The sequence below is a fragment of the Montipora capricornis genome, chromosome 6, assembly GCF_036669925.1.
Source record: "Montipora capricornis isolate CH-2021 chromosome 6, ASM3666992v2, whole genome shotgun sequence".
Classification (NCBI taxonomy): Eukaryota; Metazoa; Cnidaria; class Anthozoa; order Scleractinia; family Acroporidae; genus Montipora; species Montipora capricornis.
Genome location: NC_090888.1, coordinates 17,838,414 through 17,860,913, shown reverse-complemented (window position 1 = coordinate 17,860,913; position 22,500 = coordinate 17,838,414). Strand labels below are relative to the sequence as shown.

The 22,500-nt window shown below is 38.0% G+C and overlaps 1 protein-coding gene across 1 annotated transcript in view; it reads left to right on the top strand.

Annotated features, from left to right (window-relative positions):
• LOC138051672 (uncharacterized) overlaps positions 1–22,500 on the top strand; it is a 47,503-nt gene that overhangs the window by 7,967 nt on the left and 17,036 nt on the right. Inside the window, exons 4-9 of the mRNA XM_068897925.1 lie at positions 1,497–1,754; positions 4,410–5,423; positions 8,297–8,927; positions 10,085–10,455; positions 16,157–16,941; positions 17,577–17,826. Of these exons, the coding sequence (XP_068754026.1) occupies positions 1,497–1,754; positions 4,410–5,423; positions 8,297–8,927; positions 10,085–10,455; positions 16,157–16,941; positions 17,577–17,826 (3,309 nt within the window). The remainder of the gene's footprint in view (positions 1–1,496; positions 1,755–4,409; positions 5,424–8,296; positions 8,928–10,084; positions 10,456–16,156; positions 16,942–17,576; positions 17,827–22,500) is intronic.

Sequence of the window (22,500 nt, the reverse complement as noted above, 5' to 3'; positions counted from 1 at the left end):
CTCTGGACAAAATAATAACAGCATGAAAGACATTAATTAATTTTTATAGCACTATCTGGATCATGTCAGGCATAAATACAGTGTAATGAGACAATCAGTCAATTACCTCTCCAGAAATAAACAAAGAGAATTTTTCTTAATTGATGACAATGCATTTAAATGTTACAGTAACAAAATGATACCATATTTTTTGTGACATTTGTCATTTCCTTGTTCAGCTAAAAATACACAATGTATTTAGTTCTCCAAACAGTTTCTCATTTACGGTCTTTGTTTTGCTCTGAAATGCCCGTAAACAGAACTTTTTGTCCATTTGAAATGCCAGACTTGGCACATTAAAGCCTCATCTATGAAATGACACCCAGGGTGGGGCAAGGAAATTTGGTTGGTGAATAGAGAAACTTAAAATTAAAAATTGGGAAGTATTTATGATGAAAGTGAAACAATGTGGCATCAGTGACTCTTTGATTCCCTTCATGCTTTCTAAATAACAAAAATTACTTCAAACTGGATGAAGCTTTGTCATGCTTTGTCTATTCGTTCTCACTCAGGCAGAGGCAAATTTTCATAACGGCAGGTACAAAATGCAGGTCACAGGTCACAAGGCACAGGTCATTATTTAACCCATACAGGAAGTATCCTAAACATTCATAAAAGCTAACCTCAGGCCTAATTATAGGCCCAATTAGGCCTTTTTAGGCCTAATTAGTCCTAATTAGGCCGGACTAATTAGGCCTAAAGAAAAGTATCCTAAACATTCATAAAAGCTAATTTTAGGCCTAATTATGCCTAAAGAAAAGTTTTTAGGCCTAGGGTTAGCTTTTCTGAATGTTTAGAATACTTTCTTTATAAGTAAAACAATGACCTGTGACCTGTGCCCTGTGACCTGTGACCTGTGACGTGTGACCTGCGTTTTGTACCTGCGGTTTTCATAAAGTATTGAAAAAAGGTACATGTAAATTGCTATGGATTTCTTTAAGTCTTTGGAGCTGTGTAGTGCAGTTTTTGTCTTGATAACTCAATTAATAGGTTTTTTACAAGGAAGGAATTGAAGAAATGGTACATTGCAGGTGTGTTGATGCTTCATCAATGATTGTCTTTACAAGTATAAATTGTGATCAGTCGTTTGTAACGGAGAATTTAGTTGCTTATGTCAAGGTTATTATCCATTGTTTTACGTTGTTCGATTGTATCACCATGTGGGAAGTTATGAGTTCAATCCTAGAAGGACCAATAAGTAGTAAGGGTAATAAAAAAACTGCAGAGAAAGTATTGCTTACTTTGTAAGGAAGAGAAAAGTCCTGAAAATAGAGCTATAGGAACTGTACATGTACACCTGACTCACAAACCTCTGTATTGGGTCCAAGATTTAACCAAAACAACAGAAAAACAAAAATCTTACTGAGGGTGTCAGTTCTGTTTTTGTTGGTTTCATTCATTGCCAAACCCACAAATGAATATATGATGCACAGGACAATGCTTGCATGAACATTTAGATTGCAGGACCGTTGCCACAGAATCTAATGATGCAGGCAATGCCTGGCCAAATGCAAGGACTACATTCACAAGGACAGCCACGCCTTCCAAATCAACAATTTTATCAACGTTCCATGCGAATTCCCAGACCACCACCTCCCAGTAATCAGCCAGTCTACTCCTCTCCTCCTGGGGCTCCTGTGGTACAAATGATAGGACATCCTCGGGCAGCACAGTTTTTAGCCCCTGGGCAACCTGGTCCATTTATTCCACAGAATGTAAGTAAGAGTGAAATAAGCATTGCTGTGCTATTTGTATAGGTGATCACATGATTTTGAGTGCGATTTGGAATAAATAAGCATGAGTAATTTTTTTTCAAAGATGAACAAAATGCGAGTGCAATTTGTAGTCTTTGAAAAAAAATTACAAGTGCTTTATTTTATGCCACATTGTACGAGAAAACCCATGCTATTACTTATTGATAATAGTACATGCAAAATTTTCACCTTTATTGCACTACATGTGTAGTTTCAACTACATTGTATCTGCACTAATTTCACTTTTCTGCGCTCTGTTTGGGATTTGATGTGCTCTCAGCAATCAACGTGCTAAATTATTTTCCAGTCTTAGTTTCTTAATTTTTGCTTCCTGGGAGGTGCTTTCCATCACTAAAATATTGACATCATGTCATCTTGAATTGTCAAATGGGGATTCTTGTGTTGCAGTGTTTAAAGGGCAAAAAAATTCACTGAATTGTATGGTACATTTATCCTTTTAAGCCTTTAAAAAGTAATAATAATACTAAGAATTGAGTAAGCCAGGCTGCCATAAAGTGTCTCGTGATTTCTCTGCATGCTAATGTAGGTGAATGAATTTTATAGCAGTAAATGTAAATGCATAATAATGTCATGAAAATTCCATTAAGAGCAAATTACCGTCACCTACATGTTCTAAAGGGAATCTTGGCTGAAAAAGAGTTTTGGTCCTAAATTATACTTTATGATCTTCTTGTCATCTTTCAAAGCATAAACGTTAATATTTTTACTGGTTGTTTTCACACTGAGGGTTCGAAAGTAATTTTCAAAATGCCGCCATGTTTATTTGTGCAATGTTTAGTGGAAAAATTAATTTCTTACGTCACTGTGTGGTCAAACCATTCATTAACACGACGTCCTCTGAGAAGTTTTCTGTAATCCCTGTAATTTTCTGTAAGTAATTTTTTTCCCCATTAGTAATTTTTTGTAATTTTCTGAAAGTTTAGAGCTGTAGTACGAAACTAACCAAAATAGTCTGATTCAACGGAGGGAGAAGAGTTAGAAAATGGAATTGAAAAACGTAGTGGATGTTTGTGGGGTTTAAATTAGTGCAAATGTGAAAATTGCACTACAGAAACACTGGGCTAGGGGGTGAGAGGCATCATCAAATGCATCGTCCAGCATCCCAATTTGTGGCAGTGTTTAATGAGGGCTGTGTTACTTTAAAACCACTCTCTACCAATGAAACGTCTACATGTAGTTCAAGGAATTGGCCATTTTTTGTGTGCTACCCACGTATTGTATCTCTCAAACGAGGATGTATTGAGGTATCGTTGTACTAAACTTGTTATCTTTGACTTCCCTCTGATGTTACAGCTAGTATTGTTAGTTTCCTTCAGTCGAGAGTTAAACCATTGACACCTCAAATGACACGTTGACCTTCTGTCAACAGGTCTTTGTAACGCTTATCAGCTAGAGATAGATCTAAACAGTGTCTGACAAAAATCGTATCCCATCTTTGTGTACTCTTTTTTTTTTTGTTAAATTTATCTTTGGGTACTCTGTTGAGTGTTGCATTGGTGTCAGCAGCAACCTCCCGGCAAACTTCCCGATTGTGAAAAATGGTGGCGACCGGGAAATGTTAAAATACTTCGACTCTTAAGGCACAGTGCTAGAGAATGTGTCCAAATCACCAATTTTAGGTACACAATCACTTATAGCCCTCTTATCGCGAGGTTTATTGACAAAATGTGGGGAAAAGGTTGAGGGAAACTGTTTTGATATCTTTTTATCCCGTTGCCTTAATTTTAATCTTAATTTTAATTTTACTGTGTGGATTTTGTGTGTTGGGTCACTTTTCCTGTTTTTGCCTGAAGCCATTCAAGCAATGTTTAAAAAACAAGCAGTGCATGTTTTTATCGGTTTAAAAACATGAGACGTAGCAAGTGTTTTGAGCACCAATAAAACATTTGCTGTGATTAGCATTCAAGAAAAACAAGCAATGCCTTATTAGTATCACCTAACTAGTGGACTAATGCAAATCCTGCACTTTAATTAATTGGCTACACTACTAGAGTACTATTAGTAATAGTCCTCAAGTAGCGAAAAGCATGACGCTTTCTTTCGTTTTATTCCCAAATAAATATTTCTTCAACTTGCATTTTCTAACTTCATTATTGACCCTTTCTGTGCGACTAGTTGGGTGATACTAAAACAATTAGACCCTTCTCCCTCAAGGGCTACACTGGTCTAATTGTTAATTAGTATCACCCAACTAGTGGACTAATGCAAATCCTGCATTTTTATAATGGCTACGCTACTAGATGACTATTGGTAATAGTCCTCGAGTAGCGAAAAGCGTGATGTTTTCTTTCGTTTTATTCCGGCCAAATAAATATTTCTTCAACTTGCATTCGCTAACTTTATTATTGCCTTTTCTGTCCAACTGACGTTGGGTGATACTAAAACAATTAGACCCTTCGCCCTTAAGGGCCACGGGTCTAATTGTTAATTAGTGTTCTTTATGTAAAGAATACTAACGAGAAGTGTTTTCATGATCAGGATATAAAGCTGATGCACATGACTTTTCATTGTTGTTTTGATAGGCTATTAGGCTCATGAATTATTGATCATTTTTCACTTCCTTGGCTAAGAATAACAATGTCCTCTTGCTTTTAGGTTGATTTTCAACTTCCCATGGGTGGTCCACCCCATTACCGACCACCCCAAGCAATGCAGGGGCAGTTTCCTCCAGTGTCTGGTCCCTCACAGCCTCATGGACCCTTTGTATATCAACAATCCCCAGGTTATCCAATTGGACAGCCTTCACCACCTGTATATGTTGTCAGAGCCCCAGCAAACCCCTTGCAAGGAATGCAACAGTTCCAACCACAGTTTGAGCCTAGAACTCGAGAAAGAAAAATAATCCAAATCAAAGATCCAAATAGCAATAAGGATGTGGTACAGGAAATTCTTAAACGACAACCTGCAAGTAGTTCGATGAGCACTGCACTCGGGACTCCAAATATTACACTGGACCTTTCAGGAGAGAGAAGTAGTTCAAGTACTCCTCTTTTGACGTCACAACAACAAGCCGAGGCTAATGTACGGGCACAGTTTGCAGGGAAGATCGCTGCAACGTTGGCAAACAATTCGGAGGATAGACCAAAAAAACAAGAGTATACTACTCAGAAATCAACTGTGAATAACAGAGGTGATGTAGACATTGTTAAGGCAAAAGAAACGCTTGAGGTACAAAAAGAGGAAGCATTGAAAGGTGCAAGAAAGAATGATACTGTTAGTAATGTTGTGGAAAAGGTTCAGGAAACACAGATGAAAGAAGGGACAGTCCCTGTGAAATCACAACCCAAAGAAGCTGTAAAAGCTTCCAAGGTATGTGAAGGAAGTTCAGGTGAAAGTTTATTGGGATCAAAATCTTTGGTTAGCTCTGTTGATGCTACCACAGTAGCAAATGGAAAGATTTCTAATGTCAGCTGCAGAGTGGAGATTTTTACTAAGGAGGACCTCTATAAAGAATCTCAAACTGCAACGTTGGCAAACAATTCAGAGGAAAAACAAGAGTATACTACTCAGAAATCAACTGTGAATAACAGAGGTGATGTAGACATTGTTAAGGCAAAAGAAACACTTGAGGTACAAAAAGAGGAAGCATTGAAAGGTGCAAGAAAGAATGTAAGTAAGAGGGAAAATAAGCATTCCTGTGGTATTTGTATAGGCAGTCACATGATTTCGAGTGCAATTTGGAATAAATAAGCATGAGTAGATTTTTTTCAAAGATTAACAAAATGCAAGTGCAATTATTTTGTAGTATTTGAAAAATTTACAAGTGCTTATTTATTCCAAAATTGTACGAGAAAAACCATGCTATTACTTATTAATAATGGTACATGCAAGATTTTCACCTTTATTGCACTACATGAGTAGTTTCAACTACATTGTATATGCACTAATTTCACTTTTCTGCACAGTCTGTGTGGGATTAATTAATGTGCTCTCAGTCAATCAACTTGCTGAAATTTTGCATGCATATTATTGATCATATGATTATACAAATTATTTTCCAGTCTTTGTTTCTTAATTTTTGCTTCCTGGGAGGTGCTTTCCATCACTAAAATATTGACATTGTGTCATCTTGAATTGTCAAGTGGGGATTTTTGAGTTGCAGTGTTTAAAGGGCTAAAAAATTCACTGAATTGTATGGTATGTGTACATTTATCCCTGTAAGCCTTTTTTATTTTTTATTTTTTTTTTTTTAGTAAGCCCCCCCCCCCCACCCCCCCAAAAAAAATATATTAGTAAGCCAGGCTGCCATAAAGTGTCTCCTGATTTCTATGGCTAATGTTTAGGTGAATGAATTTTATAGCAGTAAATGTAAATGCACATGAAAATTGCATTAAGAGCGAATTACTGTCACCCACATGTATGTAAATGTAATCTTGGCTGAAAAAGAGTTTTGGTCCTAAATTATACTATATCATTATGATCTTCTTGTCATCTTTCAAAGTTTAAACGTTGATATTTTTACTGGTTGTTTTCACATTTAGAGTTCAAATGTAATTTTCAAAATGCTGCCATGTTTATTTGTGCAATGTTCAGTGGAAAAATTAATTTCTTACGTCACCATGTGGTCAAACCATTCATTAACATAACGTCCTCAGAGAAATTTTCTGTAAGTAATTTTTTCCCCATTAGTAATTTTTTGTAATTTTCTGAAAATTTAGAGCCGGAGTACGAAACTAACGAAAATAGTCCGATTCAACAGAGGGAGAAGAGTTAGAAAATGGAATTGAAGAACATAGTGGATGTTTTTTGGGTTAAAATTAGGGCAATTGTGAAAACTGCACTACAGAAACGCTGGGCTAGGGGGTGAGAGGCATCATCAAATGCATGACGTCCAGCATCCCAATTTGTGGCAGTGTTTAATGAGGGCTGTGTTACTTTAAAACCATTCTCTACCAATGAAACGTCTAGTTCAAGGTCAATTGGCCATTTTTTATGTGCTACCCACTTACTGTATCGCTCTAACGAGGATGTATTGAGGTATCATTGTACTAAACGTGTTATCTTTGACTTCCCTCTGATGTTACAGCCAGTATTGTTAGTTTCCTAGTCGAGAGTTAAACCATTGACACCTTAAATGCCCTAGGACGCCCCCAGTTGACAAATTAAATTGTCTGGCATTAGACAGAGTAAAATCTTTTACATGTAAGTCTCACTCCCAGAGGTCAGTGGATTTATGAAGGGGACATTTTGGGGTTTTTTAGACTGCTTAACCCACGGACTCCTCAGGTGCTCTAGGATACGACTCCCTCGGTTTAACAGTGTAAAATCTGTTAACCCCCACTCCCAGCGGTTAAATAGTTAATTAATATGTGATTGTCTTCAAACGGCAGCCACTCACTTTTTGCTCATTTCACCCATGAGTGGTACTCATGGAAATGAAATTGTGAACATCATCATGTGCGTTTGTTCTTAGACTGCATGTTACAATGGATGGCAACACAATGTGACATGTTGATCTTTTGGCAACAGATCTTTGTAATGCTTGTCAGCTACAATCCTAGACAAAACTGTTGGGAAGGTTAGCACTTTTGAAGTATTCATTGCTTGTCTCCCCTCCCCCCTTCTTCAATGTTGTGCAAAACTGAATGGTTTCAGTGGGAAATTGTTGAGTTACCTTCCAACATTGAATAGGGGGGAGGGGGCTATGTAAGAGAAAGTAAAACTATTTCTTTTGAGGTTTAACAGAAGCGGGTTGAAATACAGCTCTGGTGTGGTTCATTTACATAACCTTCCCAACTACTTTTGTCTATGATTGTATTGTAGGTCTAAACAGTGTGTGACAAAAATTGTATCACATTCTTGTGTGCTCTGTTTTTTTTTTTTTGTTGGGCATGTTCTCGATAATGGATTCGCTGTTGAGTGTTGACAAACCAATGATGCATTGTAGTCAGCAGCAATCTGGGGACCAGGAATTTTAGTGCTTGCACAGTGCTAGAGAATGTGTCCAAATCACCAATTTTAGGACCCTAAACCGGGTTTACTTAAAGGTAAATAATAACGTTTAGCCCTAACTGTTGTCCAGCTGGTGCTTTAATTAATTTTGGGATTTTTGTACTAATATGGCGTGGTTGATTGAGAAAATGTGGGGGGAAATTTTGAGGGAAACTGTTTTGGCCGGTTTTTTTATCCTGTTGCCTTAATTTTTGGTGTGATGTTGGGTCACTATATCCTGTTTTTCCCTGAAGGTATTGAAGTAATGTTTAAAAAACGAGCAGCAGTATTTTTATCAGGTTGAAAAACATGAGGCGTAGCAAGTGTATTTAGCCCCGATATACATGTAACATGTGCTGTGATTAGCATACAAGAAGGACAAGCCATGCCTTATTAGTATTCTTTACATAAGGAATACTAACGAGGAGTTTTTTATCAGGAGATAAAGCTGATGCACATGACGTTTTATCTGTGTTTTGATAGGCTATTATGCTCATGAATGATGGAGTTTTTGAATGATCATTACTTTTTCCTTTTTCATTTTTCTTTAGGTTGATTTTCAACTTCCCATGGGTGGTCCACCCCATTACCGACCACCCCAAGCAATGCAGGGGCAGTTTCCTCCAGTGTCTGGTCCCTCACAGCCTCATGGACCCTTTGTATATCAACAATCCCCAGGTTATCCAATTGGACAGCCTTCACCACCTGTATATGTTGTCAGAGCCCCAGCAAACCCCTTGCAAGGAATGCAACAGTTCCAACCACAGTTTGAGCCTAGAACTCGAGAAAGAAAAATAATCCAAATCAAAGATCCAAATAGCAATAAGGATGTGGTACAGGAAATTCTTAAACGACAACCTGCAAGTAGTTCGATGAGCACTGCACTCGGGACTCCAAATATTACACTGGACTTTTCAGGAGAGAGAAGTAGTTCAAGTACTCCTCTTTTGACGTCACAACAACAAGCCGAGGCTAATGTACGGGCACAGTTTGCAGCGCAGATCGCTGCAACGTTGGCAAACAATTCGGAGGATAGACCAAAAAAACAAGAGTATACTACTCAGAAATCAACTGTGAATAACAGAGGTGATGTAGACATTGTTAAGGCAAAAGAAACGCTTGAGGTACAAAAAGAGGAAGGATTGAAAAGTGCAAGGAAGGATGATACTGTCACGCTAAAAAGTAGGTTTTTTACTCTGAAAGCGGCGAACAATTAACATTCTTCCCTGTAGTTCATTCAGTGTAAACAAGAACGTTGACACAAGGGTATCGCATGAACCTTTGTGTGGTTGCCTATAATCTTCGTCAAAATGTTTGGGACACCAACCCCTTTTTTACAATAGAAAACAAAAACTTCATAAGCACCCCCTCCTACCTTACCATGTTGCTTTTGAGCAATATAGCACATTGTTTGTGTACCAACATTGTAAGGGGGGGGGGGGGGGGTTGTATTTATTCCCAAAGCTTTAAAAAGTAAAAGACCTCAAAACGAGACAGGACATTACAAAATAATTCAACGTGTGAACCTGTGAACGTGTGAGCCAAAGGGCCACTACTGGCATGACATCTGGGAGCTGGTCATTTGTGGAATGTAATTTTCCCGTGAGGAATGAATCAATGAACGAAATGATATATGAAATAAATCATATACGGAATTGCGGATATGAAATCAAGTAAAGCTCCCAACGTCAGTGGCTTTATAGCTCAGTTGGTTAGAGCGTCGCACCGGTATCACGAGGTCACGGGTTCAAACCCCATTGAAGTCCTGAAATTTTCAGGACTGCTTAATTGCTAAAATTGAGTGCATAACTGTGAGGATCATAGCTTTACTTGATTTCATATCGTCAGTTCAGTATATGATTCATTTCATACATCATTTCGTACGTATTTGTACAATATTAAGAAATCAGTATTTTTGGTGTTTTATTATAATTTCTTCCTCCTCCTCCTAGAATTTGTAAATTGTTTCTTTAAGACAAACTATAGTCCAGGGAATTTTATCCCTTTCACAACAAAGGTACGGAGGGCTAGGTGATTTTTATTTTGTTTTATTTTCAAACACAGAGTATATCCCTGAGATGGTGATACAGACTCACAAACACTTAATAATCTTGGCAATATTAGCTTTCAGTTTGTATCTTTGTTTTCAATTGCAGATTTTTTGGTTGATTAGTAAACAAGTATTGATTGAATGAGTTTCCCATAAAGTTTATTAGTGGAACATGGTAGTCATTTTACTGTAGGTCCTACCCCTGTGGAACGTATTTGGATTTTTTTTGGAGTATGCCCAAGTCATCATCGATTAATACACATAATTTCAGTTTTTTGTTCTTTTACAGGTTCATCTGTACCACTCGAAATTCTTGCCCGGGGCTCAGAGGCTGTGTATGCTTTTCAGAAGGCCATGCAAACTGAAAAGGTCAAAGTTTATCGTGGGCGCATCATAATTCTTGGACAGGCCCGTGCAGGCAAAACAAGCCTGAAGAAATCTCTGCTCAGTTTACCTTTTGACCCTAGCGAAGAGAGTACTGTTGGAGTTGAAGCATGTGAAGTTGAGGTGGATCAAGTCATGAACTGGACTCCGAGTGAACGAAAGAAACTCGAGGAATCTGAATTTGGGGATGAAATAGCAAAACTAATTGCTAAAGATTTGATCCAAACTGAAGCAGACAAGAAAAATGCGACTATGTCACAATTAGACCAGATCCAGGTATGATATAATTGCCTAATTGAGTGAGACCTTGCGGAAGTTTATTGCGCACAAGATTGCGTAGCGGTGATGTAATAATAATAATAATAATTAAATAATAATAATAATAATAATAATAATAATAATAATAATTGCGTTCGACATGAGGAGACGCATTATCTTATCTTGGGTATCCTGTGCATAATTAGGGTTCATTTTTTGTTCGTCTGCAAGGGCGTAGTAAGTGGGTCTTTGGGGTGCCCGTGCCCTGGGGTGCCCGTGACCCCCCTTTCGTAAGCCTTTTTTTTAAGCAAGCAACCTACAAAATTCAGGTGGCGAAAACGCCACAATTTGGTGAGTACCCTCTGTTTAACACAGTGTGACAACCCCCCCCCCCCCCTTTGAAAAATCCTGGCTACGCCCCTGGTCTGCTTTCTTGAATGATGTCATACTTGCATTGATACGTCATATGCGCTAATTGTTTGTATGGAGCCAACACGCTGCTTTTTGGCAAGGGATATTTCTTAGTAATAATCTGTCAGACAATTAGAACAAAATTCTGATTTTGATCGCTTTTGTGATACTCCACGTCCGCTTAACTCTAGAATGCCCGGCCACTAATTTCCATACAAATAGATACCTCTCGTTCTTCAAACGATGCCGCTAAAAGAAGACTATAGTGGCGGGGCATTCTGAAGTCGCTCCTGTGACAACGTTAGTCGATTCCTTTTACTTCTTCAATCTTTCTGCGTTTAGTATTTTACTATTAACCACATGTCCTCTCTGGGGGCTATTTACTTTGTAACGTTTTGATGCGTAGTTATTTTGACCACAGCTTACCCTCTTAAGGACGTTCGCGCCCAAAATGTTCCCACGTACAGATTTTTTTAAAACTTGCCTCGCAGAAAGGTAATGATCTACTTTTGCCAAAAAATACAAAAAAAAAAAAAAAAAATGGGGGGGGTGGGGGGTTATTTACCTACCCTTCTCCTTTGCTTTTAAAGCGACTGTCGAACGCACTTCAGTAATCCGAAATTAATAATAATATTAATAAACGTCAGCGGCGTGATGGGGACATGTGCGCCGAGAGATGTTTGCAACTTCTGGGCAAAAACGCGTTTTCACAGATCAGTACTATCATTGCCATGGCATTAGAGAAGACATTGATTATAATTCTCTTCCTTTTAGCCGATATTGCAAGGGCCGGGTGGTACATTGCTTACAGGACTGGACTTGTATACGCCTGCTCCAGATTTAAACCAGTAACCGAATGTTCACTGGCGAAAAATGTCTGATTGGTCGAGGCCTTGTCATGTGACTTCAATAGCTCAAAGCAAACATGGCTGCCATCGGGTGTTTATCCGATCTCCGTCGATAAAAAACAAAAATCTTTTTCAGGCCAGTAAAACGGACGAATATTTTGACTGCATAGTGCGTTTTATGCCAACGAGATTCTCTTTTTAGTTGTGGGCCACCGTCATTTTAGCCAACAGTGCTACGAGGGAAATTTCTTTAACAATTTCAAGGTCAACGCGAGTCTAGGTTGCTGTGACAGTGTTTGAGTGGAAATTTGTTTGTGGAGCTTACCGGCTAATGGAATACCATCTTGATTTCAATTCATGCGTTTATCTTTTAAAAAGTGGAGCAAAAAACATACCACTAAATTTCCAAATGGTTCCTCTTTCGACTAAATATTTGCACACTGTTTCCGCGGGGCCCCGCATCTAGCCGAAAATGTTAAGATTTTTGCATTTTTTTTCAAAATTAAGTTGGTAAAATGGCCATTCAAGTGGTCCATGGAGGCAAATTTATTAAGACGGAGGAAAAAAAAGAAATGCATGACGTCCCTGAAAATTTAGAAATGTATTTCAGTCGTTCAAAGATAAATTTTAAAGTGAATTTAGCAGCAATAATAACCAATATCATACATAACATGTCATATAAGCACCTCATATTGGGTACACTAGAAGGAAACCTTTTAGTTGCAATTATATATTGCTATAGTCGTTTCAAGCAAAATGCCAATCGTTTGCTTCCCTCCAAATTATAGAAATAAACATAGATAAGGTTAACTCTGAATAGCCAAAACAACAATACCGGTATTCCAAGTTGAAAAATTGATTCAGAAATCCAGCTCACTAGCAGGGGGGATTTTACTGTAACAAAATATTGCTACAGCTAATAATGCGCTTTCATCACATTGTAGTGGGTTAATGTGACAACAAAAATAACTAATCAAGAATTGGTTTTATCTTCCAGCAATAAAACAGCAGGAGGATATAAAATTAGGTATCTTCAAAGTTTGGAAAACTTGTTGAAGGTGATTGATTCAGTGCTATAATCCAAAACAAATTTCATGCTGGCCTACTAAATACTTCCAGTGCAATAAATTATTTAACCTCTCTTTGTGGACTCTTGTTGCAACACAGTGGTTTCAATAATTTTAATCCCCTTCCGTTAGGTTTAACTTTTAACAAACTCCATAACTTCATATTTCTGTAATAATTGTTCAAAGTCATTGAGCAAAAGCATACAAAGCTACATTTGAAAGGGGCGTCATCCCATGTTGCAGTTTCTGGAGACGATTCCTGTTACCTTTCCATATGTAAAAAATATTTCAACATTAGGTGCAATGAATTTTTAGCAATTGCTTTAAAGAATACTAATCATTCCTACCATTTCCAAGGGTGAATAAATTAAAGTTGAATGCAGTGAGTGTAAGAAGTAAAAAAAAGTGGCATCTTTTTTCAAACTGTAATCTATTTCCATTCTTGATTTAGTCCCTGGATAGTATTAAACAATGGTGGTAAAGTAAACAAACTGCCCCAAGGGGAACTCCCTTACGAGAATGACAGGTTTCTTTTTGTTCCTTTTTGGAGAAAAAATTGTGGATTTGTACTGCTTATGATGCTGAGACCAAACAGCCGGCGGAGTTGCTGCAGTACATTTAAGGCTATCAATCTGAAAAATGACTGGAACTGTAAGACAATTTGGTACACGAGCAAATAACTTTTACTTATGAATAATTCATAAGTAAAAGTTATTTGCTAGTCATTTGTCACTTTAGAACTGGTTCCTCTAAGGGGTCAGATTTCTTTAGCCTACGTCCACAAAACAACGTTCTGTTACCTTTAAGGGTTGTTTTTAAAAAAAATTCCAATAAGTGGCCAGCCATTTTTATAGGGAAAAATCCTCCTGAGCAAACTGCATCCTCATGTTTGGATTCCCATTGATTTAATGACTTTAATGATACTCAAATACCATTCAATAATACTCAAATACCATTATAGTCTTAATAGTGTACTCCTCGAGCCACCAGCTTCAACTTTGATACTTTGTTCTAAAAGCCAAAGCAACGCAAAGCAAAGCATGGTGGAGGTGATGATTAATCACTTGTTTTGGTTCAAATGAAGAAAAAGAAAGTCAAACTAATAATAGCACTTTAAGCCTTTCACTCCTAAATCGGCCATACTTAGCATTTTACTCTGTCTGACACCAGACGATTTTACTTGTCAATGGGGAATCCCCAGGAGTCAGTGGGTTAATCACTCACTAAAAAATGTCCCAATAAAATATTGTGTTCCACTAACGACCAAAACTGTACTAATAATTTAAATTACAGCTAAGGTCTGTCAAATTTCCATCTGAGTTACCTGACAGCTCTTACAGTACTTCTCAACGTAAAGAAAATAAATTCTGTGGACTTAAACATTCCCAAATAGAAATGCTGCATATTCCAAATATCGTTACTTAAACTCTTCAAGATTTACCTGCTTCAGGAACTTCAAATCAATGAATATTTGGAATACTTTTCCTGGACTCCTGCGAACTATAATGGTTTGCCCTTTAAAAGTAACACTCAGAAATAATAATGCAAATACAACTGAGGCTGTTTTGCCTTATCTACAAGACAAGACAACAATATCCTTTATTCATACACAATCAATATTAAAGATATAATACATGTTTGTGGGGTCATGTGCTAACTATAATAAAGATACACTACAGGAAATAAAAGCTTAAAACTATGTTACAGACATAGGATATCTACACATATGGGATAAGAAAAATAAATCGATTGCTATCCAAAGATCATATTGCAAATACACCAAAAGGTAACAGTTGATTGACAAGCTCCTTGTGCAAAGTGGTAGAGCATGTTTGAAGTCCAGCGGGACCAAGATGAAAAGTTATGATAAAAACTCTAAACATATTTTTTTACCAAACTTATTTTACTGCTATCAAATCCAATGAGACCTTATGCATGGGAAATTGTTTCTAGCTGCAGCTTCAAATCACATAATATGTTAATAAATTTTGCCATGATCTTAGAAAAGAACAAACATGTGGGGTGTAACCAAAAAAGTCCAAGGCAATAGAGCTTCCTTTCAGCCTTTTCAGAAACAACTATCCACTGTCAACCATACTTGACTCAAAACAGATTCTTTGGTCCAACAACACATGACAGTCGCCTAAAACCAAAATTACATCATTAATGCTTCCAGAAAACAACAGTCTAAAAAAAAAAGATTTGAAAAACAGTCACGAACCTGAATCTACAGATATCTATATACATCTGTACCTACACTTCTGTTTTTCCAAACATTATTTTAACTAACATGGATTTTGATTTTGATTTTAAACTCAAATTAATTGCAAATCCATAACTTGGTAACTACTTGAACGCAAGGATCGTTGAGTTGTGACTGCTAAAAAGTATAATAACTAAGACATTCACCAGAAAATGGAATATAAATGACCTTAAAAGCAGCTATTTAAAATATTTGATACTAGGGTTACGTTCCCAATGACACAATCACATTCAAAATCAAATTCACATCTGATCGAATCATTGATCATTCATGTAGAGGTGCCGAGCGTAAGGAGTAACGCAGAAAAAAAATAACTTTCACGTTGAACAATATTGCCATTTCCAGGCCACCTGGTACAAGCCAATTCACACATGAACGGAAACCTTTGGAATCCTCCTTTCTGCACATTACAGTAACTTTTTGTACCCGGTGGCAACAAACTTTCCACATTAAAAATTGCGTAAAAAACTCACCTGTTTCGCAGCTCTTATCCCACGAAATAATTTTTTCCAGGAGCAAATTTTCCGAGGATACTAGTTGGATTGGAGTTGCAAACGTGTTACAAAACATAAACGTTCTCTAAGAATACATTCCACTTGAAACTGGCGTTAAAACTAGCCTTGATCGCTCTAAAAAGAACGGAAACCAACAAGCTACCGATTCTCAAACGGCAGCCATTTTCCTGTTCTTCTCGGGAGTGCTTTTTTCATGCAAGCCAATGATAGTCCAGGAAACGTATCACGTGCCATTTTGCGCGACTCATGCGCAGACATTTTTCGCCAGTGAAAACCGAATGCAGTGTGATAGATTTAAATCTTTTGATGTCAGGTCCTATAAAATATTCCCGGATTTGACTGCAATTGAACAGCATATACCGCAGTACATGAATTAGCAACTGGTACACTTTGTTTCTTTACTGCGCTTGTTTTTGAGGCATGGTACATTACATATACCAGTGGGGCGAGAACAGAAAGTTAGTATGGATACTGAAGCTCTCAAAAGCTGCATACTTACAATATTGCCTTAAAAATGATTTTTCTTACTGCGAGAGGAAGTAGTTTTCAAGGTGATGACAGTTACTTTGTCTGACCAGCAGCCTCTTTCACAAAAATCACCACTTTTCTTTCTAGAAAAGCAGCCTTGAAGAGGAAGTTGAAGACCAAGAAAACCTGGAGCCGCCATCAAATGAGGCTGAATCATCAGCCTATATGGACCAGAAGAGCGATGTTGTTGAGGAGGTGGGAAAATCCAAGGATGAAGGGCCAGTAAAAAGCTACGAATTAGAGTTAAATATCGATACTGCGACCTTGCCAAATAATGTCGCTGACCTAGTTGTGAGTTACTTGCAAGATCTCCGACTGGAAGATGACGTCAAAACAAAAGAAGTGATTTTAAGTCTGTGGGATTTTGCCGGCCAACGTCTTTATTATGCTGCACATTCCGTGTTTCTATCTCAGCGAGCAGTTTACGTCTTGGTGTATAATCTCAATAAAAACTTGTTGACGGAAACAAAGCCCTGTTGCAGAATGGGAATTAATGAGATTTTGTTGGAGAATTTTAGCAATGAAAGCAATTTAGATAATTTGTTGTCATGGTTGGTTTCGGTGCACAGTATTCGATCCGTTGCTGATGATGCGCACAAAAGCCTCGAGAATGTAAAAAAGAAGTTGCCGTATCTCCGACCTCCAGTGATTATTGTAGGAACACATGCCGATCAGCCTTTTGAGGACGTGAAGACCACAGAAAAGTGCATCAAGAAGATAATTTCAGATCAGGATTATGGGGGGCATGTCACAGCGCCATTCTTTGCTGTTAATAACAAAGCTGAGAACGATGAAGGCGTCCAAAAGTTGCGGCAGAGAATCATGGAAGTGTTAAAAAATGAGCCATACATGGGTGAAGAGGTGCCGCTTAGGTAACTAAGGTGGCCGTCAATCTTTAAGGTTCTTCCTTGATTTTTGCTTGTCTCAGAACAGGGGATAAAAAGCTCTATTGGCATTAAAAAGTCACTCTCTTTTTTCTTCAGATTTCGAAAGTGTTTCTATCATTCGCCGAGACAGTTTTAAGGTTGAGTGTAATTTCCAGTCAGACTTTTTACCATGTGGCCATTTTTTTTTTTTCTTTTTTTTTTTGCAACCACTACTTCTCGCATTCAGAACTGACCGAGCTTAAAAGATCTTAAAAGAGTTGTTTCTCCCGGATTTCATCTCAGTGCTTCGGGTTCGAATCCCAGCTCGTGCGGTCCAACGTTCACTTAGTTTTCCATCCATGATGGGTAAAATGAGTACCAGTATTTCTGGGGACAAGTTGTGCGTGCGACGGGATTGGAGTGGTGCCTTAACCCTGCCGTAAAATAGGGTGGAAGCTAAAGAAAAAGGAGCCTTTAGGTTGCCTTCGACTTCGTCGGCCTCTTGTCTTTTCGTTCCCCCAACGGACAAGCGCGAGTACTATCGGAGACAAAGCGGACCATTATTGACAGTTCAAAACAAAAAACACCTTTCAATAATTTAACTTCCTTACGTCATCCTTGCATCTCTTTGTTATTCGCAGGTGGTTCCATTTTGAAAAAGTTGTGGAAGCTCTTGTGGCCAAGTCCATGTACCACATGGACCTTGATCAGCTTCTCCCGGTCATTAAACAATTTTGCCGTATCAATGACGGGGACGAAACAACAGCGATGCTTAATTTCTATCATGACCTTGGTGTAATTGTGAAGCATGGGCGGACTGTAGTGTTGAAGTCCCAGTGGTTGATCGATTTATTCAAGCAGTTAATCACTGTTCCGCCTTTTGATGAAGCTGTAAGTAAAGTTTGTTAATTAGGCATTTCTAATGTATGCCCAAGAGAAACAAAACAATCTACCGAATTTTTTTTTTTTTGTTATGCGCTTGCAGTTTCAAAAAATCATTTCCTTTTTTTCTTCAGATTTTGAAAACGTGTTCGCTTCACACCTAACTGGCAAAATTTTGAGCTTTGAGTTTTATCCAAGGGCTGTTTATTTTGAGTGTAAGTTTTGGATTTCATGGTCCGCCATTACTCACGTTCAAAACTGGCCGATTGGACCTCAGAGGGTTGGATCTAGAGAAAATGACGTCATTTACTCACTAGCTTAAAATTTCAGCGTGTAAACGCAATTTATTATATATGCAAAAGCCCGAAACTCCCGTGCTGCATATTAATTAGGCCGCGTACACACGCATTGCATTCTTAAACTAGTGAGTGTTTGACGTCGTTTTCTCCTCGACCCAGCTCTCTCAAGATTTTAAAGTTAGTAATTGCGGACCAATAAATAAGAAAATTCCAGCTAAAATAAACAGGTCTCTTTTTAAAATCAGAACTTAAAACTTGGGTGAGTTAGTGTTTAGTTAACGTAGTTTTGAAATCCAAAGGAAAAACAAGATTTTTTTGGGTCGTAGTACCACTTTAAGGCCTGACAAACGCAAGTGCCGTGCTGAGTGAGCAAAACGAAAAAAGACCACTGAATACGAGGGGAGGGGAGGGCGTGTCGAGTAACTGCCTGACTGACAAGGGAATTGCAATCAGTATATGAGTTGTTAAGAAAATAAAGTAAAATATCCAAATTGCAGTTTGTCTTTCCATACTTTTTCCGTGGCTGTCAAAGAATAATGCCGGGATTTCAATCATTCTTCTGGCGTTGTCAAAGAAGCATCCTGTTGTTCAAAGTTGTCTTCAGTTGCCTGTTAAAGCTCAAGTTTCAGATGGCATTTGCATTGTTCTGTGTACATTATTGCCAATCGTTTGGCAACGTAAGTTGTGTTCCAGGATGAGAAGAAGATCCTCTTGTCCAGTGGAGAATCATGATTTTAGTTTCCTTAAACGGGTAACGTTTAATAGGAATATTGTGTAGAAGCAAGCATGATATTTTGCTTGTAATGTAACCTGCGATCAAGCATACTTTTCTTTAGAGAGGGCGCGAAAAGGAACGCCTGATAAATTTCTCAACGAGTCATCTGCCGGCCGGCCCGTAGTCCAGAATCTGGACTTTACTCTGATTGGCCGAAAAACAATAGAGTTATTGGAGCCTTGCTCCGATTGGGTACAGAATTGCAAACTGATCAAATTATGGCCATCGAGAGGGATTTGAATGATATTTAGGCTCTGTTTATAGCTGCTGTTGCTTCGACTTCAGATTTTTTTTAAACAAATCTTTAATGGAAGACTAGACAGAATGCATCCGAAGAATGGTTTGTCTAAAAGAAGACAATATAGTTGCACTTCCTACAGGATTTGGCAATAATGTTGTTTACAGCAGACCCCGAAAATTCTGGGAAAAAAGGCATCGTTTTAGTTCCACCGACTCGAAAACGTTTGTAGTTGTGGGAAGTCCTTTGGAATATATTTGGAAGCAAGAAGTCTTAACTATCGTGAATCCAAGAAGAGCCGAATAAAACTTAGTGCCGCCACAATCGAGGAATCAGCCGAGCTTTACAGAGAAATGCGACACTGTTTACGGAAGCGCTGAACAATGGTTTAGTGACAGTCTTCTTACAAAGCAAGGGGCGACAGGTTGCCTACACTTTGTCGGAAGGTTTTGTTAGCCGATTTCCTTTGAAGTTCACAGTATTTTAGTGGTTTTTTTTTTCTTTACAGTACCTTAGTGAATATCCAGTTCAATTCTTTAGTCCATAGTCCACATTGAACGCCATGGATTCCAATTAAAATTAGTAAACTTTCTTCTGTGGGATTTACAAATTCTTACTCAAGTTTCATAACAATAGCGGGAGAATAATAAAAATATGTAATCAGGCTGGTAAGATGTGTTATCGGGTCGTAGCGTCAGCGTGGGTTATTGGCTCGAACGATTACACAGAAATTCGTCACCCAAACAGTTGTCTCTATGTTTCTAAGTTCTATGTCAGGTAGTCTTTCGTGGTCCAGTGGTCAACGCGATTGCCTCTGAATGAGGAGATGGCGAGTTCGAATTATACTTGAAGTATCATCATAAATATTTTTGCTCTTTGGCCATTTCAATTTCAGCAGGAAAAGAAAACAAACAGCGGTTACAAACATTTTCATTTTATACTTGACGTTTCGTATGCTGCAACATACATCATCAGAAGTGACGGTTAAAACTGTTACACAAAAAGTTAAAACTTGAGCGAGGCAATGGTGACTAGTTAGAGAGTATTATAACAAAATTGTAACTTCCAGTAGATTATACTTTCGGAAGAAATCGCTATTAATCAGGGACTTAAAATCCTCTCTTAATGAAAACATTGGTAGTGAGAAGCTTTTTCTTTATTAATTTCTTCCGGAAGTATCAACTACCGGAAGTTACAATTTTGTTATAATACTTTGTAACTAGTCACCATTGCCTCGCTCAAGTTTTAAATGTTTGTGTAACAGTTTTAACCGTCACTTCTGGTGATGAATGTTGCAGCATACAAAACGTCAAGTATAAAATGAAAATGTTTGTAACCGCTGTTTGTTTTCTTTTCATACTTGAAGTACCTTCTGTGAAAAGTAGGTGTGGAAAACAACTCAATTACGTATAGGGAAATGAGAAAATAAAACGAGAAGAAACATAGTGTCTTGAGGTGGAGTGAATAATTTGAGCAAAAATATTTGTGAAAGTCAAGTAGACTACTGCACGACTGATCAAACAACTCGAATATGTATTTTTTAACGATATTTCGGCTGGCCATTATCCAGGTTTATTTGGAGATCTAACGAATTTACAGAATATGTTACACATGTTATGAAATACTTAAAGAAGATTTCAAATAATAACGTAACGTGATATAGCTACTGGATAAACAAACCAAAATTACAAAAGCATAAAATGCCGTTGAAACACTATATACTGAATAACAAGATCGTTAAATTATCCATCACGTTTGTTTATCCCAAGAGTGAAACAAACGTCACGGACAATTTACGTCACGGATAACAAGCATTACGTCGCGATAACGGATAACGTCACGGCGGACAAACGTGACGGACTAATTTAACGATATCTTTATTCAGTAAATAGTGTTTCGGTGGGAATTTTGTTCTTTTGTAGTTTTGGTCTCTTCATCCAGTAGCTATATCACGATACATTATCATTTGAAATCTTCTTTAATTACTTCATAACATGTAAATTCGCTAGATCTCCAAATAAACCTGATGAAGGCTGGTATCGGCCAGCCGAAATTTGCGTAGTGTTGACGTTAAAAATTTGTGTGGAAGAAGGTTGATCAAAGGAAAATGTGTAAAATAAGCATTCGAAATTCAATGACTGTTTGTTGAAAACAAATAAGAATTGTTACGAACAATGTTTTTTGGGTCGAAGGATAACCGGATATCGAGTGGAACGAAAACACCAAACTTCCTTTCCGGGCACCCACATTGTAGCACAGTTGTTCACAGTTAAAACTGTTGTTAGCGGCATTGAGTCCAATCAAAACGAGTACACAAATGCTTTACAAGTTTCTAAATTTTTTTTTTTAACACATTTAATCCTTTTTGTTAAAGTGCCTATCACCTCAACACACTTTTCCACTTTATTTATTCTCCGAAATCGTCCAAATACATCGTGTTGTTTATAGAACCTTTTGATTGAAATTTGACTTTTTTATTGGCTTTCAAAAACGTGAAAAGTGATCATACTTTGATCCATAACCGAGCAATGAAGGAGAATGGGTTCGATACCGGGTTGACGTCACAATTTAATTTGCATTGAGGTAGTTCTTTGAAAACAGCGATGCAGATTAATTTGTGACGTCAACCCGGTATCGAACCCATTCCCTTTCATTGCTCGGTTATTAACCACGGTATGACCACTTTTCCCGTTTTTCAAAGCCAATGAAACAGTGAAATTTCAATCTAAATGTTCTAAAAACAACACCATGTATTTGGGATGATTTCGGAGAATAAATATATTGGAAAAGTGTGTTGAGGTGATAGGCACTTTAAGAATACCGGGAGAATTTCAAAATTACGTAATTAGCCCGATGGAATGTGTTACCGAGTCATGCGATAACCAGATATGGCATTACGTGCAACGAAAACACAAAAACTCGTTTTCGGTCACGCACACGCACTGTGCAACTTGTCCCGCCACAACGTCGCCAGAACATTGCCAGACGAGTTGCACGAAACATTTCACAGTGTAACAGCGCCTTTAGCCTGTGGCGTAACCGTCTATGATTTGGTCATCGCGATTGCTTCTGAATGAGGAGTGAGCGAGTTCGAATCCTCCTTGGGCTACGTCTACGAGGCAAAAAAATCTTACGCATGCGCAGCCAAATCGTCTTTCCCTGAGTTGCAACGTAACGGTAATTTCCGGTAAAATCCTATTCGCTCACATTTATAGACTAACTTGACAAAAGATAACATCACTCTTGACAGGCGGGCGGCAGACGACTCGTTAAGAAATTGTAGCAGGCGTATCTTTTTGCGCCTTCTCTAAAGAAAAGTACGCCTGATCGCAGGTTACTTGTTATGTTGTACTCATTCCTTTCTGCCCACA